The sequence below is a fragment of the Antennarius striatus genome, chromosome 6, assembly GCF_040054535.1.
Source record: "Antennarius striatus isolate MH-2024 chromosome 6, ASM4005453v1, whole genome shotgun sequence".
Lineage (NCBI taxonomy): Eukaryota > Metazoa > Chordata > Actinopteri > Lophiiformes > Antennariidae > Antennarius > Antennarius striatus.
In genome coordinates, this window is record NC_090781.1 from 8,097,619 (window position 1) to 8,118,400 (window position 20,782).

The following is a 20,782-nucleotide window of genomic DNA, read 5'->3' on the forward strand; positions in this document are numbered from 1 at the left end:
ATCCTTTCCTGAAGCTGACCTGTAATTATGGAACCAGTTGATGACAGTACTGGTCTTCAAGTTGAGTTGGGAGGCCAGTTCTTCAATGGTTTTGGGGGAGGGATAGGGCTTCTGCTGGTACGCCTTTTTCAGGGCCTCCTTCTCCTCGGGGCCCAACACCACCCTGGGCTTCTTCAGGTGCTGGTGTCCCGGGCTCTGGGAGCCTTGGATGTAGTCGGTCCCCACTAAGCTCGTGTCCACTGAATGCCCGTCACTCAAGGAGCTCAGACGTCTCTTCATGTAAGCTGGGAGTTGACACAAAGAGAAGAGCGAATAAATAACGGTAACATCTGCAGCAGGCGTGGTACAGTTCACAAAAGAGAATATTGTCCTGCATCAAACTAGAATAAGTTAGACTGTAAAGCTTTTCAAGATTCCATTCCGCCAAATACAACCGATTTATATCAATACTAATGCAAATATGCTGGTGATTCTTGTCCACTAGGTGGAGCTGTAGACTTTCTCAGGGATTCAAACGAGGAAAGCGTTGCTTCCATTTTACAGCGAACAAGCGGCATTATCCACTCAGGGCACCAGCAGCTGAAAAATGAACAGCTCATGGCAGCTTAGCATGAGGTTGACATTTTCTCAACCCCAATAAACGCTGCCAGATATATTAGTGTTGCAAAGGAAAAAACCCTTAGAGGAAGGTCAGACCACTCTGGAAAGTTGTGTGCTGCCTAGCAGGCACGAACCACAAGGGTGAGAGATCAACTCTGGTAACTCCAGACTAGGTCCGTGTCTTTGCTCTGGGCTCTGCTGCCGGACAGAATTCTCCCCGTTAGCATTTGGATGCATTAGTTTAGGGTCAATACTCTAAAGTGAAGTTGAGTGGTGGGTAACACAACCTAACCGAGCCTCAAAACACTGCTGTGCGGTCAGTTCTGTTTTTTTTGCCCTTGTGTACTGTTGTGATATAAAGAGGGTAAAGTGATCCTGGGTGATTGCGCCCACTGGCAGGTTCTGAAACGTGCATCCCGTTTCAATAGAGCGCACAGATGGTGAGCAGTCAGGGGTCACCAGGAGGAGGACGGGGGCCTCTTAAAGGCAGAATTCAAACAGAGGGGAAACACAGAATGATGGAGTGACAGAGCAGGCTACGGGCTAACAAATGATAAAAATATGAGCTTATGGACATTAGTGATTATTATGATGAAGATGATGATGAAGAGGAGTGCTGATGACTGTGAGTAAGCAGGCTCCCGGCAGTCCCCTAGCTGTCACATCCAATACAGTGTGTGATGTCTGCGGTCTTGATTGGTACTGACATCACACCAAGATGACTGTGATCTGCACAACATGCTCTGCTGTCCTGCACAAAGGATACCGTGTGCACAGATGTGCACGTCTAATTCAAAGCCTGCTGCTTGCGAATGTATAGACTAATGGTGAAAATACAATCAGATCACATGAAAGGTTTATATTTTGTCTCAGTCTTTCATTATCATCTCTAAAGACATGCAGCTCTGTGCGTTTGCCTCTCTTTGTGGAGCTGGCTGCGACAACACACCTTTCTTCTCCAGGCGTTTCATGTCCATGAGTTTCTCCACACTGTGTGGGTCCTGGAGCCAGAGCTGCATACGCACGAAGGGCTCTCTGCCCTTCAGGCTAAGCTTGTGCCAGGGTTTGGGCCTGGCCAAAAGGTCTGAGACAGAACCTTGTGTCAGACCCAGAATAGTCTCTCCAAACAGACGCTGGCCTGGGGAAGCGACAGAGAGGTGGAGTGATTCAAACATTCAATACGCCAAAAAAAAAATTGGAAGTGGAAAGACAAGGAGAAAGAAAACCTAACAGGTGACGTCCCCTGTGATTCTTACCGAGGTTATTATCAGTCAGCACCTCCTTAACCTTCTTGGTTATGGCATAAGTGTCCAGTTCAGGAGACATAGCAACCATTTCCTGGATGCTGAGACCTGAATGGCCGGGTACAGGCAGCGGGGTGCTGAGCTGAGACTCCCCACCAGAGGGATCGTCAGTCAGAGGTTTGAGACTGGAGGACTGGGAGGTGAGCGGATCCCCTGCGAGACCATTGACAGACTCCTCGGCTGAACTGAGGGGCGACTCGGGCGCGGGGCTGCAGCTGGCTGACGTCTTGGGCGTACCCTCTGCTTCGGCACGACAGGGTGGGAGAGATCACACAGGTCAGAAGACAATTTCACTCCACAAGAAAAGCCATTTTCATCTCATCCCCCTGCTGGATTTGAGGAGGGACTTCAGTCACACGACATCAACTCATTTAATCCCTGCTAATCAAACAGAAAAGGTGCTCAAATTTTTAGTAAGCAGCTTTTTTTTTTTTGATTCTTCCTATTATTCCTTCATCTCCCTGTCTGTCTGTGTGGTACTGCTGTGCAGCTCAGCAGGCTGGAAGAGAGCAGTCATGAGGAGCTGTCAGTGTACATTAGCTGCTGTTTACACCCCCAGAGAGAAAAAGACACACAGACACACACACACACACACAAACACAGAGCTGCCATCTGGCGCTGCAACACTAACTTGTCTATGACATGACAAACCAGCAGCTTGCTGGCTGACACTGCCACAGCACTAAAGATGGGGAGAGGGGGGGTGATGGTGGGGGGTAGAGGAGGAAAGGATGGGGGGTAACAACTAGCCACTAGCTTTAATCAGGCTTTATGTAACGCTCTAACCCAAGGAGCCTGCTTGTGTGACTGTGTGTGAGTGTGTGTGTGTGTGTGTGACTGTGTGTGAGTGTGTGTGTGTGTGTGTGTGTGTGTGTGTGTGTGTGTGTGTGTGTGTGATTTGTTTACCTTGGTTCTGAGCCTGCTGGATGTGTGCGTTCTGCCCCTGGTCTCCATTGAGCCACGGCTGCATGCGGAGGTACGTCTCTCTGCTCCTCTGATTCAGCTTGTTCCACGGTTTGTGTCGAGACAGGCTGTCACTCAATATTCCCTGAAACACACGACCAGAGGACGGCTCAGACGCGTGACCAACGAACAGTAAAGACTGAGAGAGAAAAACAAGAGCGGGGAAGAGAATAAAAAACAGTCACAAAAGACGTTCCCCCTCTCCTCACCTCTTTTGAGTCCTCCTGGTTGTGGTTGTCGTCTCCTGTCTGGCTGGCGATGGCCCTGCGATGGTCTGTGGGCATGTTGCTCCACCACTGCTCTCTCCAGTAACCCCCACCTCCAGAGCTCCCAGAGCGGGCCGACCCCTCGGAGCAGCGACCCAGTCTGAGGCCCCCGTCAGAGGACATGTCGATCCCCGTGGAGGCCCTGCCCTCTCTCTTGATGCCAGAGCTGAAGTCCAGGATGGGAGACGGGGATGAGGGGGAGGACAAGAAGGAGCTGGGAGCCTTCTTCAGGGAGAGTGCCAGGGGGTTGTAAGGGGGGAGGGGAGCAGTGAGCGAGGAGCTCAGGATGTCTCTCTGAGAAATCGATGCTATGGAGGAGGAAGACGAAGACGAGGCTTTGAGTATGGGCTCCAGCGCCGCCTGCTGGGCCTCCATCTCTCTGCGAGCCTGCTCGAGGATGGAGCGGATGGCCTCGTCTGATCCGCTGCCCCCTCCGCCGCCTGTGCTGCCTCCACCCCCTCCTTTCAGTCCTGCATACGAGGGTTGGGCATGGGACAAGTCTGTTGATGGATCAGGAGGGGAAAAAAAGGGTCATCAGGAGAAAAAAAAGCAGAATGAATTATCTTTAATATTTCATCCTCAGGAGATGGGGGGGGGGGGTGAGACTCACCAGCTTTCTGCACCTGCAGCTCTCTCTTGGCCTGCTCCAGAATCGACTTGATAGCCTCATCTGAACCCGCCTCTGGGGTGCGGACGCGGGCAGTAATGTTACCTGGAAGGAGATGAAGGAGGAGGAATCGGGGGAAGAGGAGGAGGAGGAGGAGGAGGAGGGTGAAAGATTGCTCCACGTTAAAAAGCTGCGATAACCAACAATAAGCAAATCTACAAGGACAGCAAGTAATTACAAACAGCAGCGCATCAAGAACAACATCCCCACCACTGAGCGACGAGGCGACTACACTGGAGGGACCGCTGTAAACTCTGATCCCTCTGGAGCTCACACATGCAGACATTCTGCTGGGTTCCTACAGCAAACGCTCTTCACAGAATAACACTGGCAATGAAATCACATGCCGGCTTTGTGCCTTCACACCGTGTTCTTCAGGGCTCACGTACAGTATTTTCCGTATTATAAGGCGCAGGTAAAAGCCTTTCATTTTCTCAAAAACTGACAGTGCGCCTCATAATCCAGTGCGCCTTATATAAAAAACGGTTTTAAAATAGGACATTCATTGAAGGTGTGCTTTATAGCGCCTTACAGTGCGGAAAATACAGTACATCTTTATCCCTGCCCGGGAATGAACCAACGGTGACCCTCTCTTCCCCTGGCTCACACAAAGACACACACAAGCACCCCCCGTAGATACAGTTCATAGCAACACAAACATGCCACACAGACAGGACGTGCTACAATCTCTGTGTGTGAAGGGGACAGACCTGTGTGTGAAGCTGTATTGGAGAGGGCTCTCCGCTTCGGAACATCCTGAAACACTCGGCTAAGCTGGGGCTGGCCAGAGCCCTCTGTTAAAAACAATATACCACACACTATGTTACAGCACAGGTGTGTTCTCTTACAGCTCTAGACTATATGGTGCCCTGTGATGCTCTGCAAATATATGCAATGTGTGGACTACTCCTTCCAATAGCGGGAAATGTATTGATCCTCATCATCTGTGGCTCCACTAGGAATCAAACTTCTATCTTTCACATGGATATAATAGTACAGACAGGTGGGCAATAAAACATTTAACAGTATGTACTAAACAGGCTTATAGGCTGCAGCCTTATTTTAAACACTGACTGCAGAAGAAGGTTACGATATTTTCCGCACTATAAGGCGCACGAACGGCCTGTTCTAAAATAAATGTCATATATATATATATAGTGGATTATAAGACACACTGTCGGTTTTTGAAAAAATTAAAGTTTATTAGGTGCGAGTTATAGTGCAGAAAATCCTGTATATTTTTTGCACCACTGAGACCAGCTTCGATCACAAGTGTCCTGATGCGTTAACAAAAGCAGGTTCAGGCTAATCGAATCTGGCCGTAGTTAACAGTACCCCTGCCTTCCACATAGTTTGCACTGTTCAATACTATTGACGTGTGAAAGGTTTCTGTATTGACTGAGATAGCTAAGAGAGGCTCCTGGGATCAGTGCGTGACTAGGAAATCACTCAAAACACACAGGTGTGGCACAGGACCGGAATCACCAGAGAGAGAGAAAAAATAAAAGGCTACTTCATATTGACAGGCTAATCAATGTCTCTGTGCAGGGTTGTTCACACATACACACACACAAACACACACACATGCAACACACATACAGACACACACTGCTACATTGAGGAGGCACACACTCACCTCTTTGCCGTCCCTGGATGCTGCGCAACGCGAGGATGTTCTGCTCGTCGGCGAGGAACTGCCTCATCTTGTGGAAGGGCTCCTTCCCCCGGATGGTGAGCTTGTTCCACGGCTTGGGTCGGGCCAGGATCTCGCTGACAGAACCCTGGGACAGTCCCAGCACATAGTGGCCGAACACACGTTGACCGATGTTGTGCTTGATCAGCTGCTCCTTCACCTGCCGGGCGATCTCCGCCGTGTCCATGTCCTCCCCATCCAAAATACTTCCTGTGGTGGCGTCAGAGTGACTCGGTGACGGAGAAGGGGCACTGCCAGCAGTGCTGCTCCCGTTAACGGGGGCCATGTCTGGGCTGGCTGGGGGCGGCTGGGGGCTGCTGGCTGCCAGTGGGATGGCAGCAGAGCCAGGGGTGGAAGTAGGGATGGAGCTGAGAGTTGGGGTGAAGGGGGTGAAGAGCAGAGCCCCACTGGGGATACCAGATGATTCCTGTAAGGCTTTGGAGTAGAAGGTCTGGAGCAGCTGCCGCTGAATCAGGGAGTTCAAAGCCAGCTTACCCCCCACCAGGGGGAACACAGGGGAGTAAAAGTCCTGTCCAATGCCTGTAGGTGTGAAAGGGTGCGTTTCGCCGCTGCTGGTGGTGGTGGCAGTGTTGAGGGGGTCGGTATGAGTGCGAGAAAGGGGGATCTGGGAGGAGGAAGGAAGAGAGGAAGGGGGAGGAGGGGGCGAGGAAGAGGGGTCTCTGGGCATGGTCTCCTCCTTCGGGGTGGACTCTTCTGTCCCTTTTCGCCCGGCTGACCCTACAAGAAAGGTCAAACACACCATGCATTATGGGGGAGTCAACAAAAAAGGGGTTCCAAAAAGAGAAGAGAAAAAAAAAACTGGCATAAGTTGAAAGTTATTTTAATCAAGTCAAATTAGTGAACTTTTCCTTTTTTGCGAACCCCCCCCCAGACAAAGTGCCCATGCATTTGTGATTTCAACCTTTCTTGTAAGCCACAGCCTGGAAAAAAAAAAAAAAGGACAACCAAAACAACTGACACAGTGCCACGTAGGCAGATTAAGGCTGTGATGCAGGCAAACAGGAAGTAGCTGTACAGGGTAAAGAGATGTCCTCAGGCAGCCAATAGATGACGGGGGTCCTCTTCCATGATGCTGAGGCGTGATTCTAAACACTGATAAATTCCATTGCAGTTGCAATTTCATAGATTTAAGTTCATAGATTAAAAAAGAAAAACATCCAGGAGAAAAAAAATAGAGCAATAAAACTCTTTGAAAATTTTTTTTTGATGGCTGAACACAGAAACAGATGCATGTCATAAAAAAACCTGTACAGTGCTGCTGACTCAGAGTGAAGACCTTGTTTCACTGCTTTCCTGAATAGTTAAGGCTCATTAAAGTTTTACATTCACCAAAATAAATGGAGGAATTAACTAAATTGTTACTACCAGCATCCATCCTAATCTTAAGTGCTGGGAGAAACATTATTCTAATGCATAACCATTGAGATTTAAACATGATTGAACAAGACAGTAAACGCCCCTTTCTGTGAATGTTAATCAATTCAAAGCTATTCAGCTATTCAAGCCTTAAGCCATGACATTTCCAACCCATAAACACAGTTGCAGATGGAAGGAGTCCTGATGTAGGGCTGAGAGGATGGTGTCCTCATTTCGGTATACTTTGTTGTTGTTCAGGTTGACCTCCTGCTGTGGTATTCAAACACGCATTTTCTTCCTCTCCAGGACATAATGGACTACAGCAAAAACATTTCTGTACCATAATTGAACATTGCTTTTGTTGACTGATCACCGTATATTATAAATCACAAAAAACACAAAGAACCTCTTAAGTATTCTCAGAGAAAAAGAATAGATGAAGGTTTGCAAACCCCTGATGTAATCTATTCAAAGCTTTACCTGCAGCTGAGCCCTTGTCTAAGCTCCCAGGCAAACCGGACTGAGAGAAGGTTTCACCAGGACACTCAAGTTTGTGTTGCCCTAACTATTACCTCTCACACACACACACACACACACACACACACACACACACACACACACACACATTTTTTTATTGTTACACACACACACACACACACACACACACACACATACATATGCATATACATATATATACATATATATACAGTATATACATACATAAATACATATATGTATATATATATATATATACACACAAATATATATATGTATATATGGGCAGACTTACCGCTGAGTTCAGTGTTGGCAATGCGAAGAGCAGCGCTCTCAGACTGAAGACTGCGGTTTCTCTCCAGCAGCAGCACCTCCAGAGGTTTGGCTGAGTCCTAATGGAGAGGACCAGTGAAGCAGAAGTTAAAATAAGCCATCCAAAAAGAAATCGGCTCCAACCTCTTAATTTTTCATAAAAACGCAGTACATTTCGTAAATTATGATTCAGAAATGACATATTTTTTCTGTTGCTGCCACACTGCATGAAGGGTTTAATCCTGAAGGTAATTTGTGGATGTACCTGCACAGAGTCTGATGTCCCAAACTCCATAGACTTAAGGATACTGAGGAGAGAGAGAGAAAAGTCAATAAAACCACACACACACACAACACACAAAGACACACACGTTCACTATAATAAGCCAATTTGTCTATTTCTGTCCCTTTAAGGGTGTAGAGCGGATGTCGGGCAGGAGACACTTTGTGAAGCTACAGACATACAAGCTTCTCGTTCATCAGGGCAACAGACGTACAAATCTTAAACAAAGACGTGTGCATCTAGGTTAACAGTGTTTAAGACATCAAACGTGTAAAATAAATGGGCCTGTGCTGCACACATTCCTCCGTGTGCCCTCCTCACCTCAACTCCTTCTTCACCTCCTCATAGTCAGCTTGCTTCTGCAGTTTCTCCTCCAGTTCCTGTAGATTACAAAGAGATGACATGACACCAGAATGAATAATGTTATAAAAGCAATCCTTTGATCATAATGTGTCATGAATTTATTTCAGAAGCTTAACTGCAGAAGCAGAATAAAGGGAGAAAATACGTGACTATAACTACAGCTGGGATCTTACTCCCCTAACAGCAGAAAAAAAGAAAGGAATACAGAAATAGCCTTAATCTAATTAAAAAAACACACGCAATTAGCTGCAGCCATGTGCTCTGTGGATACCTTGAGAGTAGCGGTCTTGCTGCTGAGCTGCTGCTCCAGTTGTGTGATCTGGGAACTGGTGGTCTCTCGGAGTTTGGTCAGGCTGGCCTGCAGTCTCTGGACATCCTCCACCAGTTGGGCGGTCTCTCTCTCTTTGGCCCTGAGCTCCACCTCCAGGCTTGAGTGGGATGCTGCCTCCGCTGCTTGCTCCTAAAGGCCACAGAGGATTGTAGTTTAATCTAGTCAGCAGAGTGAAACCTATAGAGGTCATTTAAAAAATACAGACGTACAAGTCCTGCTTTCATATTATTTTAATTATAACCATTTAAGACAGAAGTTGATCTGTGTTTAGCAGACCATTTAGAAAACCTCCTCCTCCTCAGGCAAATTCTTGTGTGTAACTGTGAATCTCTTGTGCAAGTCCAATAAATGAAGTAATCAATACACCCACCAATCAAGCAATCAATGTCCCAAGTAATCAATGTCCTATAAATAAAGCAATCAATACACCTATCAATCAAGTAATCAATGCACCAAACATTCAAGTAATCAATGCACCAATCATTGAAGTAATCAATGCACCAATCATTGAAGTAATCAATGCACCAATCTCCTCTTGATCTGTAAACTCCACAGCCTGAAGCTTAAGCCATCTGTTCGCCTCCAGCATAAAAAGGTCAAGCTGATCTTTACCCTATCAATACATCTGCGTCAGCCGTCCAGTAAATCAGTGAGGCAGTGGAGTGTGTTACCGTGTCAGGGTCGGCCTTGTTCGGGCTGCCGGGCTGCTGGGATTGGTTACTCAAGGACAGCCGCTCTCGGAGTGACTCCGCCTCCCTCTGAGCGGCTTCTGCTCGCTGGAAAGAGAGGAGAAAATGCTGAAGGTAAATCGGGAACAAGAGACTCTCATATTGCCCAACACGATAAAGCTAATGGTTAATTCAGACTCTGTCACTTATTCAATGTTTGATAAACTGCTTAATATTTGTAGATGGCGAGAAAGGACAAGAGAATGGCAGGACCAAAAATGTTTGGGAGAAACTTACAATTTTCCAATATATCACCATCTACCAGACCAAATACACGTCTATAAGGCGAGTAAGCCCCCCCTTCAGCATAAACAAATATATACAACAAAATGGAGGCATGGAGAAAGAAAGCTATGTGTGGAACGATGGCCGGGCGAGGATTTGACCTTAAAAGAAAATAATAAGTTCATCAAAATTGACATGATAGCCAGTGTGTCGGCTTTATGGTGGAGCTGCCACGTTACAGTTGGGAATCATCTGCAGCCCAGGCCAACTTGCCATCATTAGGAGTTACAGGGAGCCGATTCCACGGTGCACTTAATTACAACCATATTGAGGGCTGTTATTGACTGGGTGGGAGTTGGACTGCTAGTCACAAAAGAAAAACCCTGTTTTCCATTTTCTCCTTATAAAAGCGTATAAAGTCTGTGACTGAGCTGGAGGCCATGCTGTCATCCTCTGTAAAGCTCAAATCAGAAGTGTGAATAGTGTGTGTGTGTGTGTGTGTGTGTGTGTGTGTGTGTGTGTGTGTGTGTGTGTGTGTGTGTGTGTGTGTGTGTGTGTGTGTGTGTGTGTGTGTGTGTCTGGCATTATCGTGTGCTAACCTTCAAGCTAATATTAACATTACATGCCTATGCTACCCCTTTAGTCACAAATCATACTGTTGGGATAATAATGAATGTTAACAACAATGACATTACCAGATACCACAGGAATATTTACGACAGGAGGGCAGGGGGCAGGCCAGAGGCCTTATTTCTGCTGGTTTAGTAGGTGTGTGATAAACTAGTAAAACAAACAACAGAGCCCGTATTAAAGTTACTCATTGTTTGTTCATATAAGATATATTTTGTTAACTCAGGATAGGAGTTTTAAGGCATAACGCTGGTACTGATCAGTAGTTTTGGTGTTCTCAAATCTCGTTTAACTGCAAAATACGCTAAATGTGTGTTAATCCTCAGGGTGGAGAAACACTGACTCTGTGAATCTGAATGATGAAGTCTCAATTCAGCATCTCAACATCATGATCGACTGTAACAATTTTGTGAGGCCAAGTTGTGTGTTTTTTTATGAGTGACGCAGCTGGATTGTGAAACGCGAACACAGCGGTCATAAATACGTGCATCACATTTACCGTCTGAGTGAAGCCACGAGGTGAGAACGGCTGTAAACGAGCAAAGATAACAGAGGTAGACTGATCTGTTTATTTTAATAATGGGGTTATTATAACAATGTTATGTTTACCAAAAGAATTAGATGACTCAAGATTGACTGGAAATTATTTTATAATGGCGTGACAACCCTTCGCATAAGAATGAAATGGAGATTCTTCTCTGACAATGTCTAAAAGGATCAAAAAATGTTTCATTTTTGAAAATTGCAGATTAAATAGACTGATTAATAAGCATTTGGCCCTCTTGTGATTATTTAAAACAACGTCAAAATAAACCACGACTAAGTTCTCATTTCAACTTCGTCTCACCAGAGTTTATAGTGAAGTAAATATTTTAGGCCTCCTCATTGCATTAAAGATGTTTGAGTTTTTCACCTCTTTTCCGTAAAGTATTTCCCACACACTGTCACAAACACACACTCGGACATGCTCACCACAGCCTCCCCCCTTATTAAAGCAAACGCCCACGTCAACAGCTTCGATATAAGGACGAAGCTGCTCTCCAAGTCTGATCATTAAAGCGTTATTGGCAGGAATAACAGCCGGGTAAACATGTTTTCTGTTTGACGTCATTAAGTGACGGTGGTGATGATGAGTTGACGTGCAGCTCTTCAGCTCTTCTTACAGGCCACGGTCCGGCCACGTAGCCTCCTGTCTGTTTGTATTTGGAAACTACTTCCAGGGTTGTGGTCTAAAATCACGTGACTGACACCAACCAACATGCACACACATTCACACCAGCGGTGTATTTCAAAGCAGCACCTCGGGTGTGAATGTGTGTGAATGTGGGTACGCACAAAATGAAATACACATGCTGCAGCAGCAGCCACTGCAGGAACAAACAGTCCAGACAATATAATACAACAATTGAAATCACAACAATCATCAGCAAAGTCTCTCAATCAGGGGTGATGTTACAGCTGAGATATGTTCCTCTACGGGCTTATGTTCATATTGAACAGTAAAATCCACTAAAAAGACACGAATCACAAGATAATGGCGGAAGCCAAATGTTGTACTTTACTTCTTTCTGCCTTATATTTTTCATCAAGTCTCTTAACGCTGCTCTCAAAGTTTTCAAATTTTAAATTGAAAATGTGCAAAATTCCACAGGAGTGTGTCCCTGGAGTCCCCAGAGCGTCTGAGGTCCACTCACCACAGTCTCATAAAAACCTGTGGCAAACATTGTGCAGCGCCAATATTTATCGTAATGGAGGAACATGTCACCCAGTGGAACTTTGTGGCTTGTTGATGTGTTTTTAATAGTTTTTGGACGACACTGGAGAGCTAATGGTGCAATAAGGTGCCATATATCAAATTTGCATGCAGAAACAATACTTGTTAACAGAGTAAATTCATTGGCTTTTCAGTCTTTAATACATTCGCTGAGATAAACACAGAAAACTAGGTCCTTTAAATCACTTATATTTGTAGCAGCAAACACACATCTTTGCCCTGTGCATTCATTTTACCAACGAAACTTCTGCTGCCTCCTCAGTATTTTAACTACTGCGGGGCCTGGACAGTTGGGAGAACTGTGTGAAAGGGTGTGTCTGGGCGGTTGAGAGGGGTTACCTGATTGGCTCGTTCCAGGTCTGTCATCACCAACTCGATCTCATCGGCCCTGGGAAAGATATTCAATGTTACAACAAAAGGATTGGATGGAGCTTCATAAAGGCTCGGTGAACTATTTCACAGAATTAGAAACAAGGAATCGATGAATAGATGATTCACGGTACAAACAGTCCACAGTGTTCAGATCATGTGTGTGTGTCTGGGGGGGGGGGGGGGTACGATAGTTCAGGGAATACATTTACGGAATGCTGGTGTCGTGCCCATTAAGCTACTATCTAAATTTCACCTTAATCCATTGATTGTGAACTCTATAACCCAAACAGCTTGTATGTGTGTGTGCATACATGTATCAAGTGTGGAGCTGTGTTTGTGTGTGTGTGTGTGCGCGCGCGCACATGTAAGCCCCTAAACCCAGGCCACACTAAAACAGAGGGATTACATTAATAGAGCTCTAAGTCCTAATACAGCAGACTAATCTGCTATGAAGCTGTGTGATTGTGTCTGACTAATGGTCTGGATGGGAGCCATGGTTCACCTCTCTCCTGCTGGAGGTCAGACAGCAGGAACACGTCCACGTAACGCCACACAACACCAGACGCAACGCAAACGCTTCTCCTGAGTGATCTGAATACTTATCAATACTTTTATCAATTTGTAAAATCTTTCTCTCATTTTAGAGTTATTCCAACATTCCCCAATCAAGCTAAGCGCACGACAGTTTCTACACAGCTTTGTTTTGATTCATTAACCCACTGGATGTCAGCATTTGCAGAAGTTGATCTTCGGCAGACTTTCTCCGACGCTCCCGGACATTTATCGGTGTTTCCTTTCCGTTTTTGACCGATTGAACGATGCTTCGCTCAGAGCGACACCGTGTTCGAGCGACCACTGCATCGTAAACTGCCGCAACTTCTCCGTCTTTCTGTGATTCGCCGTCCTCTTATCCATCACTGGATCAGTCGTCATTACTCTATTTTCCATGATCAGAAGCCTGATATCCACCAGACTGTCCCCCAGTTCATCTTGTTCGAAAACGTAACTGACGTCTATAGACACCATTGGCAGCCAGTCAGTTAATAATATACACTATATGTATTGGATGCATAATAAAGAAGATGTCTAACCTACTGAATCATCTTAGAAACATGTTTTATCAGATCAATAAGGTGTGTGGAAGATTTTGAATATTAAAAGGCACACCTCCACATCATGGTAACTCTTAACTGTGATGGTTGGTAAAACAGGATTGTCCAGAAGGACTACAGTTACGCTCCTGAACAAACTGACTTCTCTTCATTCACCTCAAGTCCAGTTTCCAGCTAAAGATCAGTTTCTGGCTGGGACACCGCAGGACGTTCACAGCTTTCCTAAAGCCGCTCCTGTGTTGTTGTGCTATTTTGATGACTCAGATTGTTACAGACTAAGATCCTCAGGAGTCAGAAATGGTCTTCCCTCAGAACGGCTTCATATTTTCTACAGTCATCTACCTCTTTCATCCTAACTTACCTCCCAGTCTCTGTGACCACAGCGTGATCCTGACTCCACTGTGCTTGACAGTAGGGATGTTATTAATGAGGTGAGCTCAGTGCCAGATTTCCTCCACATACACCAAATAACTGAATCTTTGTTTTGTCAGGCCGGAGGACTTTGCTTTGTGTGCCTCACGCTGTCAGGCGTCACGCTGCCCTCCATTTCTGCCGCCCTTCTATATTTCTATTTAAGTTTGGTTTATGGTTTGTTTTAATTTCATGACACAGTTTGTTTACAGCCACTAATTCTAATGCTGAGATGTGTATAATGATGTGGGCAATAAGGTAAAGAGAGTAGAACTATTGGGGTCATCCCAAGGTAGAAGTATTCAGTGTAGGATGCACCAATGGAGGAGTGTTAACGGTTCTAACTACTTAACTACACATAATATTTAACTCTTTAATATTAATTAATTAATATCACATTCTACACATCTTGTTTTTGCCATTGGGAAATTGATGTGGATAAGGAAAAACAAAATCATTGAACGTGAATCTGAATTATAGAAACTGTCTAAAACGTACCCTCTTTTCATTAGTGGTGTTTGCATATTCACCCCCAGCATAGACTGTGAATACATTCTACCACACGAGGAAGTCAGAATAAAAAAAATTAAGTCCTGACAAAACTCCTTGGTTGGAGTTCAGTGCGGTGCTAAGACACAGCGCACACACATGTGTGTTTATTTAAGCCATTACTAGTTGATAAGAATACATGGGTGACATTAAAAGCAAAGATACGAGCGCCTACGTGCACCGCTGGGTCCATTAAGACCTTTTGATTTTGTTGAAATCTTTTGATTGTGAACCCAATAACCCAGCTGCTTTTGTATTTGTGTGTCACAGTATGAGAAACAGTGTTATGTCCCATAGGCTTGAGTACTACTGATTTGAATGTGTTTAACAAAACAGACACAGTTGATATTAGGTCAACATTGTGCCACAGGCAATGCAGCAAAAAGAATCTGATGTGGGTTGGAGAGCTTTTCATTCTCCGCTTTTATTCTTTCCCTAACAGTTAAAAGGATCTAGTATGCATTTAAGCAACATAATAGTACACTACCTCACCAGCTTTTATCCTGTCTTAAGCTATGGTGTGTGGGACTCACGTGCACGCTCAATCACACTCCCGTACACACAAATGCAAGGTCAAAGAGCCAACAAGGCAGAAAAGCTTGTAATGGAGAGCGTTTATGGATAGTAATGCAACCCAAATACGGCACGGCTCCTGCTCCAAATGTGATCATTTAATCAAAGTACAGATGCACAAAGTCTTCTTAAATAACCTTTGGATTTGGCTGTATTTGGGAATTATAATGGCAAAGCTAGAGGCTGAGGGCCAAAGCAGATCACAGGGAAGGGATTTTCTACATGTCCTGATACAGTCAGTCGGTTGGTGGGCAGGGCAGGACTGTCTGTGGCCACCCAACGCACCCAGTGGAATTAATTCATCAAACACTGAACAGTAAAGGGAGGGTCCTACAAATCGGGATTTTCAGACCACCGAAATTCCAAATAGCAGCCACAGGGAGGAGCTATAGAGTACTGCACAGCTGTACTTGAAATTGCATGCACACCAAAAAAAAGACACAGTCTTTTGTAGCTTGAAAGCCAATGGGTGACATCAGTGAGTAATGTAGGACTTCAGAAACAAGCCCAGAGCCTCTAAGCCCCAACTGTACTTCCTCCATCTCAGACAGGCCTTTTCATCTCTTATCATTTTGTTTCTCTCGTTCCTCACTCAACCCATTTCTTTTTCCTTCTCTTTTTCAACCTTCTGCCTGTCTCTACCCTTTTTGCTTCCTATTGGACTCCATTTTTCCTCCTTTCATCTCCCCCCTTCCACCTCCCCTTCACTCATCTTTCACCCTGTCTTCCTCAGCCTCTGTCCTCGGTGCCAGCAGGATATTCCCCTGATTTAGATTTTCATTTCCCTCTTCTATCACATTCTGATCCCCTCTTCCTCGCCGTAGCCTCCAGCCTGACTTACTTTTTGCCCTCTAGCTTTCATCACTCCATTCCTTTTCTTTCCTTGGCTTTCTCCACATTGCGTTTTCACAGCGTGTTACCTTGGGGATTTCAAGGAGGCTTAAAAAGAAGCTAGCTGAGGGAGTGTGTCTGTATGTGTGTGCGTGCGTGTGTGTATGTGTGTGTGTGTTCTGTGCACCATTTCACATTTATATGCGCTTGAGATGGACACAGTAAAAGCCTATTGACTTTTGCTTCATTATCAGCGATTAAATGCTTTTCCCAAAATAGAATCGTGCGAACGTTTGCATGTACACACACACACACACACACACACACACACACACACACACACACACACACACACACACACAAACACACACACACTCCCAGCATCCTGTGGGGCTGGTAGCCAATATATCATTAATCTTTAACAGGGACTAAACGGGCAAAATACGTCCAGTCAGCCCCTCAAAGCGCTAACACAGAGTGAGGGGTACGCTACGTGTACCTGCCCACCTCCCGCTGAAGATCACACACACTCTGGCCTCGAAAAAAATTGACCAAACTCTAAGAGAGTGTGTGGACGTCTGCGTAATATGTGTGTGTGTGTGTGTGTGTGTGTGTCTGTGTGTGTGTGTGTGTGTGTTTAAAAGACAGACTACCCGAATGCAGTGAGAGGATGGAGGATTTGTCACGCAATGGCCTCCTTAGTGGACAGTTTGTGTGTGTGGATGCATGTTTGTGTGGGAGACGTCCATGATAGGCATGGCCTTTGTGTTTCACAGCGCCAAAATATATGTAGTCAAAGGGTTAAAAGTTGTGTTCAGCCAAACACAGGCGATTTGCTCAGCCAAGCAGTAAACGGGGGAAGGACTCCAAGGACTGGGAGGGTGCAGGGTTAGTGAGGGTTTGTGTGTGCTTTAAAGCGTTGCATTAAAATTTCAGATCACAGCACGCCACATAGTCAAGGACCCTGACTGCCTCGGGCTCACGAACGACTGTGTGTTTTTATGCGAGTCCGCGTGAGCGTGTGTGTGTGTGTAGACGTGGACGAGCATGTGTTTATTAGCTTCTGTAAGCAAACAGGGCTTATTCTATCGTTTCTTTCAAAAAGGGTTCGTTCTGGAAAAATGAAATAGAAAAATTAAAAGGGAGGGGGGAGGTCGGATTGATGAAATTTATCGATTAGAGCCATTACACTACATGTAATACTTTCCTGTAGCCTTTACAAAGCCACAATACAGAAGATACAAGACAAACTCTGGGAGGGAGGGGGGGAAGAAAAGGAAGGAGAGCAGTTGCGAGAGGGAGAGAGGGGAGGAATCGATCTGTTTTTAACAGCCAATCAATCACACAGTTCCGTTAATGGAGAGACACGGTGAGTTTGGGCCATGGTAAATGGTGTCGGATGAGGTGGGGGGACCTTAAAAGGCAAGTTGATACTCTACTTTGTTAGGGTGCGTACAGGATTCCCATGACCATTTGCGGATGCACCCGGAAGTTGCTTCAAAGCCAAGAGTCATCGTTTCGCACCAGTTTCAAAAAGACATCGACCAAGTCTTTGTCTTTCTTCTCAGAACGTACGATTCTCTTAATACGCTTCGGGTGGTGTAGTGTTTCCAGTTCCTACTAGTAATCCCTGTGGGAACGAGGGGTGTGAGTGTCACTAAGTGCCACTTCACGAAATGGAGTGATGACATGGAAAAGCTTCTGTTTTCATCCTCGCCACCACTCCGAGATCAATAACGATAGATGCCAGCAGCTCCAGTAACTGAGGCTGCCTCATCCTACAGGCCCTGTTGGAGGCCTGTGGGCCTTCATGTCACAGATTTCAGATCGACCTTTGTCAAGACACTCTCCTCCATTCTGACCCTGATAAATCAGGGAGGGTTTCGGCCTAAACCTAAAAACTTTGGTGCTTGTCCTGGTGGTAGCGCGGGTGGGTAACAATGTGATATGAAGCCTGCTGAGCATTGTGGGAAACTGTCCAGAGGTCATTCCAGGCAGGGAGATGCACTGCACAGGATGGCATGTCACTCAGCACACTCCGGGGCCAGAGGAGACATCCCCCATATCGACATGCAGCAGTCCGGACGCCACTTACTTTGCTGTGGACTCCTCGTCGTACTTGGTCTTCAAATCAAAGAGCTCGGCCTGAGTTGTTTCAAGTGCTGAAAAAGATTTGGGGGAAAGAAAAGTTTGAATCTAAGTGGCAACACAGAAACACACTATGAACACCACTTAATGAAGGTCCTTAATTAAGTTTGTGTACTGGCTTCCTACTATTTGTACGAATTGTGTTCTTTCACATGAGTTTTCTGTGCTTGCTTGTGTTTTTCTAACTCCTCTTAAGTTGTGGGGCTGTTCACCCGTGTTGACTGATCGCTGTCAGTCTAATCAAACCACACCCACCCCGTCCAGATGAAGAAGATTAACATTTATAAGATTCAAAACCATGTTGTCAGAGCCTTTCAAGCACCATCTCACATTCAGCGGTATGGTTGCCATTGTCTCTGAGCTTGTTACAAAGCTAGCCGGGCCTCTACAGATTTGGACGGCTGGTACCTGTCTGGAGGGACTGGGCCTTGTGTTCAGCCTCTTCCAACCTCGAGGACATGGAGTCCTGGCTCTCCTGGAGTTTCCTACAGAAGAAAAAGAAAAGCATGGTGCAGAAAGTCACAGATAGATATACTGAGTCAGAGAGTCTGGGGTTCACACTTCATGGCAGCTATTCTTTATTTTCCCACCCTTTCTGAAGTGTTTTCTTCACTAAAATCCTCCCCAACACAACCCACTCCTCATTAAGCAGGCCTATTAGGCAGGAATGTCTGGCCACTGGGGCAAACTGCACCCAAGTACGGTGGGGGTAAGGGGGGGGCGGGGGGCGACACAAACCACAAGGATAAAATAGATTCATTCTTAGCATATAAAAAAGTTGGCCTCTAACGAGAAATTGCCACCGTGTGTAAAAACATCAATAATCTGACACAAAGACAATCTTTATGGGAGCCTTTGATGCCCCCCTTCACCGCCAATCCGTCTCTCCTGTCATCTCTATTTTTCTGCCCTCTAATTCATCCTTTCATCTTTCTCTCTAACTCCCTCCTTCTCTTGCTCCTCGTAGGATGAAATGTATCAGAGGTGCCATCCATTTATTGCCCCTCTCAGACACAGGAAGTCAGCTCTCTGTAGACAGGAAGGGGCCCATAAAACACTGACGTAAAGGAAATACAGTTGAACAATTGATCTTCTGCTGTACATCTGAGAGAGCCAGTCAGCTCTCGTGCTGCTGCACAACCAGATGATTGACAAGAGATAAAACGCCACAACTATTCCGCACTTCTAAAATCAACTTCAGTCGGACGGGAGACTTTTCATCACAATGATCAGTGAGAGGTTTCTTAAGTGTTTAATGACTGGGTTGGAGTGTGAAAACATCAGTTGCAATCAATCATACGCTGGACTTCATGCTTTGGAATTAAAGCAGAATATGATGCGATTGTGAGGAAGCAGTCTAAAGTACAATTTGGAGAAAAACTGTGATAACGGACTCTTTTGATGATGTATATGCAGGTTTTGTAGGGGTCAGATCAGCCACAGCAGAGAAATTAATTTCCTGTGGAATCAGATAAGCTGATATGGTGGGGGAGGGGGGTATGAAAAATTATATTCCTCTTCTTTAAACTGGAAAATATGCATTCAAGGACAAAGATGCCCCGTCCACTGAGAATGCAGGAAATCACCTCAAATACATACAACAATGCTAAGTGAGGTGCACACCTTTAATATGTAAATAAAACCTTTGTTGAAATGCCAATTTTCCAAATTACTTTGATAACTTGAAGAAGCCAGTACTGTCATGTGTGCATCTGAACATCAAGTCTCTGTTGTTGGGAAGCTGTTTATTCACATCAGATAGCAGCATCGGCACAACTAGCCTCGTCAGACTGACGCAAATATCCAATTTTGAAGCCTTTATCAGTGACTTCTTTAATTGTTGGGCATCTTATTTTTATTATGAGTTCATTATTATGCATGCATATTTTTATATGATTTCATAACATTGTACAGAAGTGTCTGATGTAGTTTTTATCCCAGACTGATGAATCCATCATAGCCTGTAACTCCTGTTCACCCGTAGAAAAAAAGGAGCCATCTCTTGAAGCCCTGAGGCCAGACCAGCTAATCGCATGAGTGCTTACCGCTCTCTACACATGTATATTTATGTGTTTAATTCAAATTGAAACACATCACCATCCAAAATAGCTACATTTAGGGTTGACAGCTCAATTTTCCAAATACACTTGGAAAAAAAAAATGATGTGGGATCACTTCATGATTTAATGTAGTCACTATTATATTCGTGTGAGTTTACTGAGCCACAGAGAAAGAAAGCTTCTCCGTCAGTTAAGTGAAACAACTTTACCGCTGCCCACACCTTCAGTAATTACATTTATTATCTTGATTATTAATAGGCTCATTTATGTTGAAAAGACAGTATCACGGTGACTCATTCCAGCGTTTGTTAGAGTTAATTACATAATTTGAATAGTTAGACAATATTTTCCATGTTCATAAAATATCTGGCAGCACTTTTGAGCTTATTTATTGGTGTCACAGGCTTGTTGTGTGTCTGAAAGTTATCCATGCTTTAAAATGTCCTGAAAATGGCTTTGAATATTGCTTTGTGTCAAAATAAAATGACACCCACATTGCGTTTTGCCAGTTATTTGGAGTTTTATTCCATAATGGTAAATGTTCAGACATCGGAGAGGTTTGTAAAAGCCATTTTCTGAAATGAAGTGCAGACATAGATGACTGTAAACAAAGTAAACTAGAACCAAGGCAGTCACAGACTGCAACATCCCTAGACACCCCTGAATTCAAAATTTTACACTGATCTACTTGCATAGGTCAAAGATCAAAGCTAGT

The 20,782-nt window shown here is 45.0% G+C and overlaps 1 protein-coding gene across 4 annotated transcripts in view; it reads right to left on the reverse strand.

The window, feature by feature from the left end:
• cux1a (cut-like homeobox 1a) overlaps positions 1 to 20,782 on the reverse strand; it is a 62,956-nt gene that overhangs the window by 6,054 nt on the left and 36,120 nt on the right. Inside the window, exons 7-22 of one of the 4 annotated variants that reach the window (XM_068316870.1) lie at positions 18,416 to 18,492; positions 17,955 to 18,021; positions 12,351 to 12,399; positions 9,326 to 9,430; positions 8,595 to 8,783; positions 8,282 to 8,340; positions 7,943 to 7,985; positions 7,661 to 7,757; positions 5,437 to 6,231; positions 4,511 to 4,594; positions 3,744 to 3,845; positions 3,077 to 3,633; positions 2,811 to 2,952; positions 1,857 to 2,144; positions 1,550 to 1,738; positions 20 to 284 (exon numbers count right to left, since the gene is read on the reverse strand). In XM_068316870.1, coding sequence (XP_068172971.1) covers positions 20 to 284; positions 1,550 to 1,738; positions 1,857 to 2,144; positions 2,811 to 2,952; positions 3,077 to 3,633; positions 3,744 to 3,845; positions 4,511 to 4,594; positions 5,437 to 6,231; positions 7,661 to 7,757; positions 7,943 to 7,985; positions 8,282 to 8,340; positions 8,595 to 8,783; positions 9,326 to 9,430; positions 12,351 to 12,399; positions 17,955 to 18,021; positions 18,416 to 18,492 — 3,108 coding nt within the window. Of the gene's footprint in view, positions 1 to 19; positions 285 to 1,549; positions 1,739 to 1,856; positions 2,148 to 2,810; positions 2,953 to 3,076; positions 3,634 to 3,743; positions 3,846 to 4,510; positions 4,595 to 5,436; positions 6,232 to 7,660; positions 7,758 to 7,942; positions 7,986 to 8,281; positions 8,341 to 8,594; positions 8,784 to 9,325; positions 9,431 to 12,350; positions 12,400 to 17,954; positions 18,022 to 18,415; positions 18,493 to 20,782 lie in introns of all 4 variants that reach the window. The other 3 variants (XM_068316869.1, XM_068316871.1, XM_068316872.1) reach the window with 3 other exon arrangements.